The 19,074-nt window shown below is 36.4% G+C and overlaps 2 protein-coding genes across 2 annotated transcripts; one reads left to right on the top strand and one right to left on the bottom strand.

Annotated features, from left to right (window-relative positions):
• Positions 1-35: 35 nt before the first annotated feature.
• Positions 36-6,182, top strand: LOC117335671 (pyridoxal 5'-phosphate synthase subunit SNZERR-like). The gene is made up of 7 exons (XM_033895825.1): positions 36-192; positions 2,285-2,341; positions 3,003-3,103; positions 3,220-3,421; positions 4,405-4,551; positions 4,910-5,092; positions 5,482-6,182. The coding sequence occupies exons 1-7, from the start codon at positions 165-167 to the stop codon at positions 5,784-5,786; spliced, it is 1,023 nt and encodes a 340-aa protein (XP_033751716.1). The 5' UTR covers positions 36-164; the 3' UTR covers positions 5,787-6,182.
• Positions 6,183-6,927: 745 nt separating this feature from the next.
• LOC117335672 lies at positions 6,928-15,373 on the bottom strand. The gene is made up of 6 exons (XM_033895826.1): positions 15,219-15,373; positions 14,372-14,540; positions 13,563-13,687; positions 13,020-13,095; positions 10,835-10,988; positions 6,928-8,431 (listed from the first exon to the last, which is right to left on the bottom strand). The coding sequence occupies exons 2-6, from the start codon at positions 14,531-14,533 to the stop codon at positions 8,097-8,099; spliced, it is 852 nt and encodes a 283-aa protein (XP_033751717.1). The 5' UTR covers positions 14,534-14,540; positions 15,219-15,373; the 3' UTR covers positions 6,928-8,096.
• Positions 15,374-19,074: the final 3,701 nt, after the last annotated feature.

The following is a 19,074-nucleotide window of genomic DNA, read 5'->3' as shown; positions in this document are numbered from 1 at the left end:
TAGGTTTTATACGGACTATTTAAAAGGTAGCGTAGATCGAATTCCTTACTTAAAGACCTCGACCGTGAAGTGCTCTACACACGTTATACAGTTCCGGTGAGTGACTATCGACGACAAGTCCGCCAGTAAAACACATCTGTAATATACCGGAGACAAACAGAGCAATGGCCGAGACAGGAAAGCTTGTAAATGGTGAGTAGTGTACGCGTACAGCTTTACGACACGGACCACGTGTATCCATACTTATACAAGTGTTGATGTTAAATAACAGCCATTTTGTCACTCTTTTATATCGATATACTGGAGGTCTAAAACAACGTCAGGCCATGTCGCATGTAATAAGATACAAGATTGTTTACGCATGCTTTACAACAGCCAGGACTGGCGTAGGTTTGGTTTAAACAGTATTTTATTTTGTAAACAGCAAAGTTGTACACATTACATGAATGTAAGGATTCGAAAACAAGCCTAAAGCTTATATTAATTCGTCTCCTTATAAAAGAAATAGCAAAATATATACAGGCGACGGTAAGTCAAAAGAGCATGGATATATGGCGTAGGTTTAGTAAGCGATATTACGAAATACATAAATAAAAATGACTTTTCATGAATTATAAAATCGGTTAAAAACAGGAAGATATTGATTTTAATGAAGGACATCATAGGGCGTCCCAGCCGTGTTCATCACAATCAACGCACGTATATGTACGTAGTCACACAAACTATTTTGTCACACTAGTACTGCAATCAGTGTTGTCAATTCACAAGCGATGGAGTCACATCGTAACCGTGTTGTCACATAACCTGGTGACATTATAACCATGTGAGTCATCTTAACCATTGTAGTCACATCACAACCATTGTAGTCACACCAAAACCAGCTTAGTCACATCATAACCATGTAAGTCATTTCAACCAATGTGGTCACATCACAGCCAATTTAGTCCCATCACATTCAAAGTTCGTCAAATCACAACCGATCACATCACATACAATGTAGTCATATAACAACCAATGTAGTCACACCACAACCAGCTTAGTCACATCACAGCCAATTTAGTCCCATCACATTCAAAGTTAGTCAAATCACAACCAATCACATCACATACAATGTAGTCATACAACAACAAATTTAGTCACTTCATAACCAGTTAAGTCACATTATAACCATGTGAGTCATCTCAACCAATGTAGTCACATCACGACGAATTAAGTCACATCATAACCAATATAGTCACATCACAGCCAATTTAGTCACATCACAGCCAGTGTAGTCGCATTACAACCAAAGTAGTCACATCATGCACAATGTAGTCATATCACAACAAATTTAGTCACACCACAACCAGCTTAGTCACATCATAACCAGTTATCTGAACAAGTTTTATCACATCAGAACCAATGCTCACATCACAACCAGTTTAGTCACATCACAACCAATGCTCACATCACAGCCAGTGTAGTCACATCACATCCAAAGTAGTCGTATCACAACAGATTTAGTCACACCACAACCAGTTGAGTCACATCATAACCAATGTTCACATAAAAAAGTGTAGTCATGTGACAAGCATAATAGTCACATCAGAGCATTCACATCACAGCCAGTTTAGTCACATCACAACCAGTTTAGTCACATCACAGATTCACAACTAGTTAGTCACATCAAAACCAGTAAGTCACATCAAAACCAGTTAATCACACCACAACCAGTTTAGTTATATCACAACCAGTTAGTCACATCAGAACCAGTGTAGTCACATCACAACCAGTTTAGTCACATCACAACCAATGTAGTCACATTGTAACCAGTGTAGTCACATCACAAACAGTTCAGTCACATCACAACTAATGCTCATATCACATCCAGTTTAGTAATGGCACAACCATAATAGTTATCACAGCCAGTTTAGTCGCATCATAACCAGTTTAGTCACATCACAACCAGTTTAAACATGTCATAACCAACATTGTCACTTAACGACCAATGTAGTCACATCACAACTCGCATGTCACATCACAACCAATGCTCATATCACAACCATTTTAGTCACATCACAACCCACATGTCACATCAAAACCAGTGTAGTCATGTCACAACTAATGAAGTCAAATGACAACCAACATCATAACCAACGAAGTTGCATAACCAGCAATGTAATCACATCACAACCAATGCAGTCACATCACAAACCAATTTAGTCGCATCACATCCAATGTCTCTTGTGATGTCGGTATAAATTGTTTTGACCTTTTCATCAATTGTTTTTAATTTTTGTAACAGGTGTGACCTGTGATGTCACTAATCTCACAATGAAGGACGCTGTCTCTACACAGACTGGTAAGTACTGTTGTAAAAGCTGGACTCTGACAAAACAATGAGTCGAATCTTAGCAATAGGCGTGATATAGACAGTAAACCAGTAATTAACTAAGGCCAACAGAACACAACTATAGACAACAATGCCAAACCTAGCAATAGGTGGAGTCATGTAGGCGGTAAACCAGTAACTTACTAAAGTCTACAGAACAATGACTCTAACGTAGTTGGTGAGATAAAACCTAGCAAGGGGCGAAGTCATGTAGGTAGTAAATTTAAACCAGTAACTAAGTTCAGCCGACAGAACATGACTATAGTTGGCAATATAAGTCATGTAGGGGTAAGCCAGTAAGTTACATGACGTCATGGGTTATCACAGGCTAGGAGTTATAACTGCAGATCAGTGTGTTCACATCATGTAGTTATTCATTTCAGCTATAAATGTCATAATGAAGTCTGATAAAAAGTTGTTGCATCATAATAATGTTATGTTACCATAATGTGAAATGACTGAAATATTTGGAATCCATTGTTTCAATTTACCCAGATGATACAAACAAATGATGTAGATCAAAAATAATTCACACTACAGGGAAAATACAAGACCTTATAAAACATGTCCTAGAGTTGTCTATATTACTAAAGTAAGACTCCACGGTATGTAATAAATTTCTCGTTTGCAGGGACATTCAAGGTAAAGGCTGGCCTAGCTCAGATGGCCAAAGGTGGCATAATAATGGACGTGACAACTCCAGAGGAAGCTCGAATTGCTGAAGAGGCTGGGGTTAGTATAACCAAAATCTGAACATGTGTATCACTAAAAAAAAAATTTGAACATCTTGAAATTATTTACATGTACATAATGACAATATTTTAATAGTTCTATAATACTGTTTTTAGGCATGTGCAGTCATGGCATTGGAGCGTGTCCCTGCTGATATTAGAAGAGAGGGAGGCGTGGCCAGAATGACTGATCCAATGAAAATTAAGGGAATTATTGCTGCAGTGACTATCCCAGTGATGGCTAAATCAAGGATTGGTCATTTCGCAGAGGCCCAGATTCTGCAAGCTCTTGGAGTGGACATGGTGGATGAATCAGAAGGTAGAGGATCCATGTTAAAGAAATGTTTGCCATATTAATTAAGGCAGCTCTATTAGAAAGTAGAGCATCAGGGTTATGATAGTGTTTGCCTTACTAAGGCAGTTTTAGCAGAAGTTAAAACATCAGTGTTATAAAATGCTTACCTAATCAAAGCAGTTCTTTCATAAAGTAGACCATCAGTGCTAGAAAATGATTGCCTTACTAAGGCATTTCTATCATTCATAAGGACAAGTGTTGGTGATGGACAAGAGGCCAAGTGGGCCTGTATCACTCACATTGATATTGCAGTGATTAAAGCAAAACAGACTTCAAACATTTGCTGTATTTCTCCTATTCTGTGCTCCCCCTCCAGCCCTTGTGGGGCCAGGCCCACTATTTATAAAATTTGGTTCCCTTTCACTCCAAGATGCTTCAGACGAAAAACATGGACAAAAAACCTTTTGCTCATACAGAATTGAGAAGGCTTTTGAAGAAATATTTCCCCTACTCAGGGTCTGGCCCCAGGGACTGGAAAGGTGTACTTTCAGGCCCCTGGAGATGAAAACCACCATACACAAGAACAATTTCAAGCCTCAGAAAAGAAGACAAATTTTTACCTCAATACAGCACAATGTTGTAAAGCTACAAGCTGTTCTTGAAGTTACACTAATTGGTAATTGGATTTTTGAACTCAGAATAAAGAAATTTTATTCATATTCATACCAAAATATGGGTATAGATTGGGCACATCGGCTCCTCTTAAAGGGAAAAGAAGGGGATGAAGTCTGGATGTCAGTCGTGTAGAATTGTATAACAGCCTGGATTTTGTATTAGAACATACATGTGGGTTTCATCATGATTGAGAACTTGACAAGGTTAGGTTAGTCACAGAAGCACACTTCAACCTTTATGTGTAAACCAGACAAGACTAGCTGATAGGTAAAATAATACTAATTTTGTACCTGTATTTGTGTAATGTAAATTCTATGATTATTTTGTTGTAGTTTTAACGCCAGCAGATGAGGTGAATCACATCAACAAACACAATTTTGAGGTTCCGTTTGTTTGTGGAGCACGTGACCTCGGTGAAGCATTACGGAGAATTTCCGAGGGTGCTGCCATGATCAGGACAAAGGGAGAAGCAGGCACTGGTATGAACCTGTTACTACACTGACAAGTAAAATAGGACATGTTTCAAGTCACAATCTCTTATGTATAGAAATTATCAAGTCAACATTATCATGTGTGTAGAACTGAATTTTCATAGTGCATATATTCATATCATTCTAGAACTTCTATAATCTCTAGCTTTATACAAATTTAAATTTCCCTGACCTATGATGAACTTTTAAATGATATTGAATAAAGGCTATGTTCATTTCATTTATATTTTCAAAGCTCTAACTTTACTTTTTCATACCAAGAAATTCTTCATGGCTTAATCATACCTAGTCACTCTAATTCTTTTTTGATGCATCAGTCATTGAATTGACCTTTTACTCACTAAAGGGGATGTTTCTGAAGCTGTTAAACATGCCAGAACAATCAATAAGCAGATCAAGTTAGCCAGTGCCATGGACTCGACTGAATTATATAACTACGCTAAGGAGCTCCGGGTGCCACACGATCTGCTCAAAAAGACCGCGGAGCTGGGAAGACTTCCTGTAGTCAACTTTGCCGCAGGGGGCCTAGGTAAATAAAGCCTCCTTTAGTCCCGTAAAACTAGACACGGTGAATCTTACCATCTACTAATGATTAGGTAACATTGCCGGATAAGGTAACTGGTTCCATCATTTTAACCGGTCATAGTTAAGTGCATGATCTTTGATCTGAAATTAAACCTGTGATATTATGAAAATCAATACAGTACTTGTGACTTTATATATGTAAATGTTTCTCAATTTTCTAATATTCTTATAATCATTATGTGATATTATGTTCCCCATTTTCTAATATTGTTGAAGTTATTTGAAATAAAATTTTTCAAGTCTTGAAACATATTATATTTGATTGAATTCAATCTTTAATTTTGCATATGCTATCAACCAATACCTTACTGTTAAACGTGTTTTCTATTGCAGCTACTCCAGCTGATGTTTCCCTTTTGATGCAGCTTGGGGTGGATGGTGTGTTCGTAGGCTCTGGAATTTTCAAAAGTTCAAATCCCGCAAAGCGGGCAGTTGCTATGGCACAAGCTGTGACACACTACAAAGACCCTAAGATATTGGCTGAGTTAAGCTCCGACCTTGGTGATGCCATGTTTGGTGTTCCCCATGGAGACAAATCTGCTGACAAATGGGCTAAAACAAAGAACTCTGTTGGCGGAGACAAAATGAAAATCTGGGATGCCACACTTGGTGATCCAGCCAAAATTAATGGACAGTAATTAATATACGTATATCTCTTCTTTTTATTGGGGAAGGTGGACACTTAAAAGTTTGTTTTCTGTGATAGTGATTTATATCACTGATGGTTTGTAGTTCAAGAATATTTGTAAAGCAAGCTGAGAAAATATGCATCATTTGATGGGTTATCAGGTTTATCTGTTTATCTTATTAAAATTTGACATCGACCAAATACTATGAAGGACTTAGTCACTAAAACTCTTGATTAACATGACATCTGTACATGTACATTTACCTCCTTACATACTTCATGGGGACAGTTTTTATTTTGTATAATTACATTAAATGAAATGTGTGAGATTTCATGAGCATGATATCATATCAATGATGTGCAATAAACAAATTGTAATATTGGCATTAAAATAATCAGATTTCTATACGACAGGTTTGTGATTATTGACAATAAAGTCAACTGAAAGACAACTGTTACGATTTACTCAAGACATGATTCATGATTATTTATGAGGTGGACAAGTTTTTTCAGTGAAATGAACAAGGAAAATATACCAGCTTGTCGTCAAATACCTTTATTATGAAGAATTAACTCAATTGTGTACTTCTCAAACAAATTATTCTTTGATTGTCAATATTAATATCTTCTGGTTCAGCGATGGATATTAAACAATATATAATAATAATTTTCTTAGTTTTTCAAGCAATAACTTAGAATGTACAAAATAGGTCTGCCTAATTCTTATAACACATACACTGTACCAACTTACACACGTTCCTATATACACATACCAACAATCTTGACGCACATAATAACTAAATCATTTTTCTGATGTGTAGAAATGAAAGTGCAAAAATAAACACACACAAATAAATAGTAACAAGTGAAAATAGTAACAATGTCTACCTAAGTTCCCAAAAAATACCCCTGCAGTTGATAATAAACCTCCAAAAAAACTACCTTTCGTCGAAATTTAACATCTTAATTTCCACCAATCAAAAGATAGCCAAATAGCAGTATTCTTTTAAATCCAGAAATAGATGTCCCAGTTCTATTTGAAGTATAAGGAAACGACTTCATACCAAATTTCATCAAAATCTGATAATATTAGCATTTTCAACCAATCGGAAGGCTTCCATTTCATTACTATGACAACCACTTCTAAAAAAAAAAACTATTGCCACTATGATTAGCATCCCTCAAAACCCTTATGTACCAATTTTTGGCGAAATCATACATCATCTAAATTCTGACCAATCAAGAGGTTTTCATTCCATTATCATTGCAACCAAGCTATTCGAATCAGTTGCCATTGTTTTTTGGAAATCTTAATAAACTGTTTACACTTTGATTGTTTAATATCCCCAAGAAAAAGACTTCATTATGACTAGACTAAAACACTTTCTGGAATATGAAGTACATGTATGTAAATGAGAGTCAGATGGATGTGATTTACGTCAAATGAGATGCTGAAGAACAGTACAGCAGGGCAGAGCAATGTACACATGTCTAATGTCATGTAGTGTTGTATAGTGTCTTGCATTATAATAATATTTGCATTACCCTAAAAGTTGCTAGGTGGCATGTTATAAATCTCACCTTTCACTACAAAGACAATGTTCAATTTTCTAACAATTTGAGGAAAACTAGTAATCAAAATCTCCAACTCATTAAACACAACTTAATATCATGACTAAAGGGTCTACCAAGTTTCAAAGAAATTGATAGAAAACTGTAAAAGGGTATCTCTGGACAAGGTGCAAGTATTAGAAATAAACAAAGGGCAATAACTTCTGCAAAAATAGTTGAATCAAAATGTTTTCGTGTAAACAGAAACTTTATATCATGATCATAGATAATGCATTCAAAGTTGAAAATTTAGGAGGAAATCTCTGGACAAAATATCATACTGAAATAAACAATGGCAATACTATTTTTACAAAAATAATTGAATCAAAATTCTTCCAGGCAAACACAATTTCATGTAGTAATTATACTGTATAGCAATTATCAAAGAAATCTGTAAAAAAAAAAAAAAAAAATGTAAATCTCCAGACAAAAAGTCATTTACTGAAATAAAGCTTGTTAACCTTTGCAAAAATTGTTGAAACAAAATTCTTGTCAAAGAAAAAAACTTCAATTCATGAAAATACATGTAATGTATACCAAGTTTCAAAGAGAATGGTCGAAAATGTAGAAGGGGAATGTGGGACAAATAGAAGTTTAAGTTGGGCAGACGGACGGATGGATGGATGGACAATGCCATACCATAACATGCAATAGATAATCAGTTTGTGGTGTAAATATAAATGATTACAGAGTCAATGCAGTACTACAGTCAAATTAGAAACTTGATGCGAGTGTCTGGGGCTAAGGCCCTAGAAGGACCCTTGTCTGGGGCTAAGGCCCTAGAAGGACCCTGGGTTTCCTGCTTCACTGGTTTAGTACATATTTCTTTTTTAACAGATTTTTCTTTGCCTTTTTCTGTTGTGGGATTGGTGGGGAAGGGGATGGGAACGATGGAAATTCCAAGATCAGCAAGAGTTTGTGAGGTCACATATTTCACACTCTGCCGACTACGCATGCGCTCAATTGTCCAGTGGTCAGTCATCTTAGTGGTCGGGCGCTTCTTGAGGACTCTCCCAGCCTTGGTGGTCGCCATCAGGTATTGCCCTAGAGTATTGAGTAGAAATCACTGAATGCTTCAAACATATCAAATAAAGGACTAGCTGGTTAAACATCATTTTCAGAGCAACAAAAGTATGAATATAAAAGTACATGGATGGAAGTGATAGAATTTCGAAATACTGAAATAGCTGTTTATTGAGTGAAATTAAATTCCAAAATACAGAATAAGGAATTAATATTGAAAACTTTCAAAAATGCAACTCAATATACAAAAAAAAGTACAGCATGCAAAAATGTACAACTCTGAGTCCTTGAAGACTTGCTATAGATACCAAGTTTGGTTTAAGTTGCAGCAGTTACTAATCTTAACACAAAAAAAAAACATTAAAAGTGAAATGATGAAATCATCAATGTCATAAAAACAGCAACATATTCTTTTTGTAACAGAGTGCATGATTTATTAAATTTAAAACACTGACTCAGCTAGGGATTGAACCTGGGACCTCTGGCTTACCAGTCTTACACTCAATTGATTGAGCTCAAGAGGTCTTCTGTTTAGCTAAGCGGTATATTGCGGCTAGTATTTACATCACTTACACCCATAGATTTATTTTACATTAATTTGCACCCACCAGCACAATAAAGTTTCATCAGTGTGACAACGGCCTACCAATCAACTATTACTGTAACAATGGCCTACCCAACAACTATTGCTGTGACAACAGCCTACCCATCAACTATTACTGTGACAACAGCCTACCCATCAACTATTACTGTGGCAACGGCCTACCCATCAACTATTACTGTGACAACAGCCTACCCATCAACTATTACTGTGACAACGGCCTTCCCATTAACTATTACTGTGACAACAGCCTACCCATCAACTATTACTGTGACAACGGCCTACCCACCAACTATTACTGTGACAACAGCCTATCCATCAACTATTACTGTGACAACAGCCTACCCAACAACTATTACTGTGACAACGGCCTACCCATCAACTATTGCTGTGACAACGGCCTACCCATCAACTATTGCTGTGACAATGGCCTACCCATCAACTATTACTGTGACAACAGCCTACCCATCAACTATTACTGTGACAACAGCCTTCCCATTAACTATTACTGTGACAACGGCCTACCCATCAACTATTACTATGACAACGGCCTACCCATCAACTATTACTGTGACAACAGCTTACCCATCAACTATTGCTGTGACAAGACCAACTATTACTGTGACAACAGCTTACCCATCAACTATTGCTGTGACAAGACCAACTATTACTGTGACAACAGCCTAACCATCAACTATTACTGTGACAACAGCATAACCATCAACTATTACTGTGACAACAGCTTACCCATCAACTATTACTGTGACAACAGCATAACCATTAACTATTACTGTGACAACAGCTTACCCATCAACTATTACTGTGACAACAGCCTACCCATCAACTATTACTGTGACAACAGCCTACCCACCAACTATTACTGTGACAACAGCCTACCCATCAACTATTACTGTGACAACGGCCTACCCAACAACTATTACTGTGACAACAGCCTACCCATCAACTATTACTATGACAACAGCCTACCCATCAACTATTACTATGACAACAGCCTACCCATCAACTATTACTGTGACAACAGCCTACCCAACAACTATTACTGTGACAACAGCCTACCCAACAACTATTACTGTGACAACAGCCTACCCATCAACTATTACTGTGACAACAGCCTACCCATCACCTATAACTATGACAATGGCCTACCCATCAACTATTACTGTGACAACAGCCTACCCATCAATTATTACTGTGACAACAGCCTACCCATCACCTATTACTATGACAATGGCCTACACATCAACTATTGCTGTGACAACGGCCTACCCATCAACTATTGCTGTGACAACGGCCTACCCATCAACTATTGCTGTGACAACGGCCTACCCATCAACTATTACTGTGACAACGGCCTACCCATCAACTATTACTGTGACAACGGCCTAACCATCAACTATTACTGTGGCAACGGCCTACCCATCAACTATTGCTGTGACAATGGCCTACCCATCAACTATTGCTGTGACAACGGCCTACCCATCAACTATTACTGTAACAACGGCCTACCCGTCAACTATTACTGTGGCAACGGCCTACCCATCAACTATTACTGTGACAACGGCCTAACCATCAACTATTACTGTGACAAAGGCCTAACCATCAACTATTACTGTGACAAAGGCCTTACCCATCAACTATTACTCTGACAACGGCCTATCCATCAACTATTGCTGTGACAACAGCCTACCCATCAACTATTACTGTGACAACGGCCTACCCATCAACTATTACTGTGACAATGGCCTACCCATCAACTATTACTGTGACAATGGCCTACCCATCAACTATTACAGATCCCATACCTTGTGTGACAACAAAACAGTCGTTCTTGTTGGCCTGGTCAAAGAGGAGATCTCTCTTTCTCCTCGTCACAAATGTTGCCTTCTTTACAGCCTTGTAGCACTCCACCTCAATAAGACCGACCCGTGACACCTGATCTGTTGCCAACTTGTCGCCCTGCAAGAGTAAAAGTTTGATGTATTTTAACTCCTCAGCAAAATGCAAATCTCACCTAAATCGATGGTCATCTTCAGGGTTCATTAAAGTATCAACAAGATAATTTGGTGAACCGCAGTCTCCTACAGAATGTGAAAGTATATGGCTAGAAAGGAAAAGAAATGTAGGTCAGAGTGGCTTACTTTTGATTCATAACATATCTATCACCTAGGTTGATCAATGCCCAAAATATCGAGTGCCAGTGACCTATATTGTGTAGGAAATCAATCTGATTAAGATACATATCATTATACACTATATTCTATGGAGATCTGACAGCGGCCAGTAAGGTCATGTTCAGGTGACTTCAAATTGCTTTACCAAAGACTATGTGATTTTCTCAACCAATCGAAATGACAAAATGCATCTCTTGTATGCCTGTTCAGTAGTATGTGCAATATGGCAGAAAAAAAAAACAGTGAAGCAATGGAATAGGCAATCAACAGTGTTGAAAACATTAAAACATCTGATCTGTTTTCTTGCTTTTTCATCTCCTTTAGGGCTATTTTAATGGAAAATCCACACACTACAATGCATACTTTGTCCAATAAATACATTGTTTCAGGTGTAAAGGAGCTTGTGATAGGCACAGCCATCTTGGTTTGGTTTGATATTTGGGTCACTATGATATTAACAAAAATGGCCAACAATGATATGTCCCGAGAGGAAACTATAACGCTGACAAAACTTTGTCAGTCACATTTTGATAGGCTGGTTGAAAAGTCATCTGAACGTGACCCTTACTGGCCACCTCCAGATCATCATAACATAGTGCATGATGACCTATTTTAATCAGAATGGTAGGAAATAAAACAGGAAAGTTTTTTTCTTTGGTGTAGGTCATAGGTCAAATTGTAGGTTAAGTGACCTACAAATGTACTTTTGATACATGACACACAGACTCACCTAGATTATCCAATTGTCCCAAAATAGAAGTTCCAGTGACAAGAAGTGTAGGAGATAGAGCCTGAACAAGATAAAGTGAAAGATGAAATGATAGAAAGGAAGGAAGGACACACAGAATAACACAATAGAGAAGTAGAGTCCCCTTGGTTCCTGTGGAGAACTTACAAGGTTTACAATTACCACAAATGAACGACCTGGAGTTTGGAAGAAAGTAGGATACTTTACAGAATCCATCTCAATGAGATGTTTGACTTTGGATATGTGGGACATAAAATAAATATAATACAGGTCAGAATCTTCCTCATTGAGATGTTTGACTTTGGATATGTGGGACATAAAATTGGGACTTACAGAATCTACCTCACCAAGATGTTTGATACTCCATCTGAAGTCCTTGGTATTCCTATGTGATCTGTCACCCCTAGATTCTAGTGAAATCTCTAGTCAAGTCTTCAATGAAATCATGGACCACATTTTGGCTTACTTCATAATATATGCTCTACCTAGTGTGGGAGGTACTTAGCCCGAGTTTCCTCTGGCCCTGACACCAGACAATTAATTGCAGGTGTCAGGGCCATAGGGAACTCGGGCTAGGAGGTACTGTACTAAAATCGTTTCACATAATTTTCAAGAACTTAAAATGGTTTACCTTGGATATATCTTTAGAAAGTAAAACTACAATCACACCTAAAAAGTTTATCTGATCCAAAATGCTTAATATACAGGAAATTGACTTGAACTTCAATATCATTTTCATAATTTTACATAAAACTCTAGAAATGGGATGAATTTGAATTGAAATGTCACTATCGGGATATTTAAGTGTTAATTGTATATTTGTATTATATTTACAATATCAAAAAAAAAACTCTCTACAAAATGACCTTGGTACAGAAAACAGATATGGACTATAGCATACAAACCTCTCTACAACATGATCTTGGTACAGAAAACAGATACGGTCTATAGCATACAAACCCCTCCAAACATGACCTTAGCACAGAAAACAGATACAGACTATAGCATACAAACCCCTCTACAACATGCCTTGGCATAGAAAACAGATATGGTCTATAGCATACAAACCTCTCCACGGCAGAACCTTGGCAGGGAAAATAGGAATTCCACACAATTATTTCCGTCCCGGAATCCTCTCACGAGCCTAAAATGATATAGAGGACTAACATCATCAATGTGTAAATCTACACAGTGAAAAATAAAAGTCTGCCATATACCAACATGTACCGACATATCATAAAATTTGGTTGCCCCAGGTAACAAGAACAAAGAACAAAGAATAACTAGAAAGTGTCTGCAAGACATAAATACCCCTGTTGCCCCTTGATACCCAAAACAAAGTTTGGTGAGGATCACATCAGCAGTTCCTGAGATTATCTAGTTACATTGTATCGGGACGTGACAAGATGGACTTTGGTAACACTGCATGCAACACCCCCCCCCCCCCAAATTTCTTGGCGGGGGCATGAAAACAAAGGTCTTGATGACACGCCACAATATCAGGAAACATTGTCCATAAAGTGTCAAGAAAAATGTTGAAGAATGGGAGAGACATATTACAATATATTATAAAATACCCGAAGGATCAGAAATGTCGCTTTTAGCTTGTACCTGGTCTTCCCTGGAGGAACACTCATCTTCTTGACCACCTGACCATCCACATACACACGATAATATGAACGTGGAATGGAAGATTTTCCACGAAGAGCAATCACAAATGGTGTCACTGGCCATTTCTGGAAAATCAAAAAAAGTTGATGTGTAATAGAAGGAGATAGTAATGAAAAATACCCTGTCCTTGCTAGGCTTTAAACTAGCGACCTTTCTTCCTCCGCCCTATCGAGTCACGATCCTATACTCTATACTTTTACACTACTCCCTCCTTCATAAAGTCTTTGCCCCCAAAGACAACCACAACTTTTTTATTTCCAAGGAGGCCTCTCAATCTCCTATAGCTTTCACTTGGAGTGGTCAATGGCAGCAAATCTGTAATAGGAAGGAGTAATGAAAAATACCCTGCCCGTGCTGGCCTTGGAACTAACAACTTTTCAATCTCAAGGCAAACATCCTACCACTAGGCTAAAGGGAAATTCCCACTTAGACTAATCTGAGCTAGAAAGGTGATCTTATACTCTCTACTTTTACAGATGTTCCTATTATTTACTCAAATGTCACTATCACCTTCATAAATTTTAATACTGTGTCACCCCTTTAAAAAGAAAAGCTGAAGGGGTGTTTTAAGAGGTCATCAAGTGAAAATACTTTATATTCATGATTTCAGAGCAGATTATTAGAGATATCAGGTTGACTTGTCAAAGTCTTTGACAAAGTGGCTTGGCAACACTACCGAAAAAGATTATTACATGTACCATTATATATACAATGTATACATATTCAACAAAATCAGACAGTGGTCATACCTGCGTTTCATTTTCACCATGAATGATCTCTGAATATTCCTGTTGGTAGCTGAATGGTGTGAACAAGTTGCTCTCTACATAACTGACTCCATCTTTGTTGTATTCTGGCAGTGTAGTGTCTCCCACTCGTATTGAAAAGGAGAAGTCTTTGTTTGTTGGCATTTTATATCTGACAAATAATACTGTCCATTGAGAGCAATTACTGTTACACATATAAACAAGTATATAGATGGCACATTTTAATATAGTTTCTTGTTTAATTAATGCTAACTTTACATGCAATTATTCTAATGATTATGTCATTTTAGTAAGTGCATATATCAATATGAGCAAAGTCATGATGTTTACATTGGCAGCCCTAATAACAGTAATATATTATACACATTCCGAATGAAGAAGGAATCACACCATATCATTAATGTTTTATTCCTAAAATATTTCAGTTGGAAAGTTAACAATTAACCTGTATAAATTATTTGAATATCTTTTATTTTAAATTGATGTTTCATGATAACCTTCACTTTGTTAGCGTTTCCATGCATGTCCTTGTGAAACAAACTAAATATTAGATTTCCTTTGAAATATGCATATTTTGATAGAATTAAATGAACATTAAATATGTCATGCATAGGAGAATATCAAATTATGAAACTCATTACATTTGAAAATATCTGACGAAAATTTACAGTAAAATATTTGTAAAGCTAACCATACATAAACATACCCTGACAACAGCTCACGACACATAGCGGGAAACGTCGTTCAAATTTTCCACTTCTAACAAAACAGTGACTTTGGATATATTCTAAGATTGTATGCATTGATAAACATTGGAAGATATACTTACGGTGTAAAGAAGTAGTATATAGCCGCGTATGTGCAGACGCACCACGTCGTTCAAGCAGTTATCAACTAATAACCGCTGTATGTTTCCTAGTCGCTTCGAAATTTTGCCGGTAAAATCCGGGTAATTCCGATCAAACCGAAAGTGAATAACTCGGAACACATCAGCGAATTTCACTGCTTTTAAAGAAACCACGCGCTGTGTTCCGAGTAGATGTGTGTGTACTAATTTGAGGAATGGTAAACGGGTTATTTGAGCCGAAATTTAATGTTATTTGTGATTATAGGTACATGAAAAGAGCATGTAAGTTTCCCCATGGAGTTAACATTGACTTTTGATTTTTATGGTTGCTTTTCAACTATACTAAGCTTAGGCAAACCGATATGACTAGAACAGTCACCGCTTCTTAGCACAGGGGCTCGGTTTTGGTAGCCCGAATTGCCTCTGACCCTGACACCATATATATACCAGACGTGGGCTAGGTTTCGTGATTTTGAGTAACATATGACATCAGTTACATCAACTTCAACACTATAAATGAAGACTGAATTTATAGTGTTGTGGTTGTTAACTCATGTCATATGTTACTCAAAAATTACAAACCGAGCCCCTGTGTTTCCTATCGCTTGAAACCTTATTATGATCCATTATTTTTATCTTTCATTTTAACACATGTACAAGATGTGTGTGAAAGATTTTGAAACAAGCTCCAAACAAATATAATATATTTACAACATAAAGAATCTGTCTACATTTTACACTTGCTGGTTAGTAATATATGTTGCGAATTAAAATTTAACAATTTTGAAATGCTGTAGTGATTTCAGGTGATCAGTGGAGTTCCTATGACGGTGTTCTAATGATCATGATTCATCAGCTCACAATTTCTGATGGTGGAGAGTAATTGTTTGATCATAGCTCTCGTAATCTACTTTATTAAGCAATAAATCCCATCCGATCTCAAGAGAGAGATAGGGTGTACATACTGCAGTAAGACTACTGAAAATACTAGAATGTAGTTATACAAATGTATCAATATATAAAGTGCATGTTTAAGAGAACAAATTTAACCAAGAACGGCCTTGGAAAATAGAAAGGCTGAATTAACTTATTTTCCAAATGTCTTTGTCATGTGCACATATTTACTTCTGTGAAACGGGCTTCATCTCCAGATCAGTTTTAATGCAACCACGAACCTGGTGTCCTAAAAGTCATCCCTATCAAACCAATATTTGTATAACAGTCTATATAAAATCTATTCATTTTTTTATTTCCAACTGTACAAAATCCTTTGTTTATGAACCCCTACATATGAAGGCCAGTTTTCTCTGATGGTTTGACTATACCGGTAACAGTCTGATTTACCACAGTTAACTTACTTCCCTTCATTTTAATTCTCGGTATTAAGACATACGCTTGACAGCAGATGGGAGCTGAGAATGACTGGTCAAGGTAGTGATGGCATCCTGAATACATCAAGTTTACACGGTAGAAACAAACAAAAGATACACACTTTCAGACATGACTTTATTTGGATTTTTATATGATCACATTCTCACAATAAATTATAATTGAAGCTAACATTAAATGTGTTAAATCAGCACTTTTTTAAAAATAATGTTTAAATGCCATACAACTACCGACTGGTATACATGGTAATATTAGCACAAGTAACAGCACCACCACAAAACATGGCAGACTTCACACACAGGCACCTTAACAAGCTTTTTGTTCTAGTTTTGTCCCAATGGGTTGTTCCTCATTCCAATATTATAATAGTGGAAACTTCACTGAAATGATATTTTTCTTTTCACTCTTCCTTGGACAATTAAAATATAAAAATATTTCAGCTATCAACTACCACGGTATAAGTGAAACAAATATTACAAGCACCTTTTAAATCGAGTAATATGCTTTCATTTTATAGGCTCAAATTTTTGTGTTATGTGATAGGTTTAAATTTCAAATTAACAGGTAGTAGTTTCCAAAAGTTCTCTATTAGAAGATTTATATTAAAGGTTATTTTTGTCCTGTTGCAGATAAAACTTCTATTAACAAAACACTAAACTCCTTTCTAAAGATGACTTTTTTTCATTTTAAGGCCAGAGGCCAATGCTTAAACAGTTTGTGCTTCTCACAAGTGAAAAAAGTACATTTTGTAGTTCAATAAAGTTATGAAAAAAAGTTTCTTCATCTGGTTAAAACGAGCTTTTTCACAGTAAGTCTGATATTTTATTTCTCTATACACGTAAATGTATTAAAACTTACTTTGACACACTGTCTTAATGTGAATCAAATCTTGTGACACATTGAAATTTGAACCATCTAAAACAGTTACAGTAATAGACACTTTACATAAGTCTGCTTTCTCTGACAAGAACTTGACTGCACTGTATATAATACAGATACTTACAGTTTTTGAGGACTTCAGCATTAATTTTTGCCATTCTGAAGAAAAAGCTAAACAAGTAAGTACCACAACTTGTAAGTTTTGCCTTTTCAGTTAAAAATAAACATGCAAAAATTAATTAAGATAAATCAGTCGATCCGTATAATAAATCTAAATATCAATAATTCTCTTGGTCCTTCTCTCCACTATCATACCTTGCATACTCATTGACTTAGCGTACATATGGGAATACAGATTTGAGAAACTAGCACTGAATGCACCGACATAACACAACACAGGTTAATCCTGCACTTAACCTACTCAACCCGGATCAATGATATACAGGTACATGTGTATTGTCACTTAATGCCTCCTTACCATGAACAAAGAATGAAGCAGATATCATAATATGTATACTGACCTTCGATAAAAATATGAAAAACAAATCTAGATATTTATACTACATTGCCCCTGGTATTGTGATCTGTATACACAATGATGTACACATACATGTATATCTAATATGTTTTTCGTGGTAATTTTTGTTGTTGTAAAATTAAATATTGTGCATTTAATAAAAACACTGAAAAAAGCCTAGAAAACGTTAAAACTGGAGAAACCCAGACAATTTTTTGTTTGATCTCACAAAAATTTTTTTGCCAGTTTTGTCTGAATTCACAAAAGAATATTTTGCCAGTTCTGTCAAATTCATACCATTCAAAGAATAATATTGAATTTTAAATACTGGTAGAGTTGTTTAATTGTATTCACTGCGCTATCTTCCCGCAACATCACAGAATGGACCCTATACACCAATACTAATACACAGCATATTAACTTAACACAAATGAAACAACAAGTAACAGATGTTATAGCTGATATATTAACACAGATAGGAGTAAAAATGAGATCTAAACTTGTAATACTCTTTTCCAATATACTGCATGTCAACAATTATTTAATTATACAGTGGAACCTCTATAAACCGAACATGCATGGGACATGACTATTTGTTCGGTTTACAGAGGGTTCGGTTTGGAGAAGTTGATCGAAAAATGACCGGTCGAATTCCGGATATAATTGGTCGGAAGATTTTTTATTAGAATGCACCCGATTACAAACCGGCGCATACACACGTAGACAATATTTGGTTTGTCTGAATAATATGCATATTATGAAAGTTAATCAATGTACATGTATATATTGCAGAATATATAAGAAAGGCAAATGACTTTAACTATAGTTTTAAACAGTTTTTTCACATGTACAACTACACTTTACGATCGACCTACATTTTGTTACATCCGGTGAAGCTTCCGTCATGTGGATGGGGCCGATAGTCCAATACGGAATATTTTACATATCGACTAATATTAAAGGGTGTGAAGATGTTTTGTTTCAATATCAATTACAATTGATCAGTTGATACTGGTCGTATTTCCGACATCGCTGTTGTCTAAAAAAAACATC

This window comes from Pecten maximus, chromosome 10 (assembly GCF_902652985.1).
Source record: "Pecten maximus chromosome 10, xPecMax1.1, whole genome shotgun sequence".
Classification (NCBI taxonomy): Eukaryota; Metazoa; Mollusca; class Bivalvia; order Pectinida; family Pectinidae; genus Pecten; species Pecten maximus.
This window is presented reverse-complemented; position numbering and strand designations above follow the sequence as displayed.

What these genes read in the sequence shown, in the direction of transcription:
- LOC117335672 (XM_033895826.1), bottom strand. Translation starts at nt 14,533, where the DNA reads ATGCCAACAAACAAAGACTTCTCCTTTTCAATACGAGTGGGAGACACT. An exon ending in GTTCCTCCAGGGAAGACCAG is followed by an intron (nt 13,096 to 13,562) that starts GTACAAGCTAAA and finishes ATATCATTTTAG; the next exon opens with GCTCGTGAGAGGATTCCGGG. An exon ending in CAAGGTTCTGCCGTGGAGAG is followed by an intron (nt 10,989 to 13,019) that starts GTTTGTATGCTA and finishes TTACTCTTGCAG; the next exon opens with GGCGACAAGTTGGCAACAGA.
- LOC117335671 (XM_033895825.1), top strand. Translation starts at nt 165, where the DNA reads ATGGCCGAGACAGGAAAGCTTGTAAATG. An exon ending in CGCTGTCTCTACACAGACTG is followed by an intron (nt 2,342 to 3,002) that starts GTAAGTACTGTT and finishes TCTCGTTTGCAG; the next exon opens with GGACATTCAAGGTAAAGGCT. An exon ending in AAAGGGAGAAGCAGGCACTG is followed by an intron (nt 4,552 to 4,909) that starts GTATGAACCTGT and finishes TACTCACTAAAG; the next exon opens with GGGATGTTTCTGAAGCTGTT.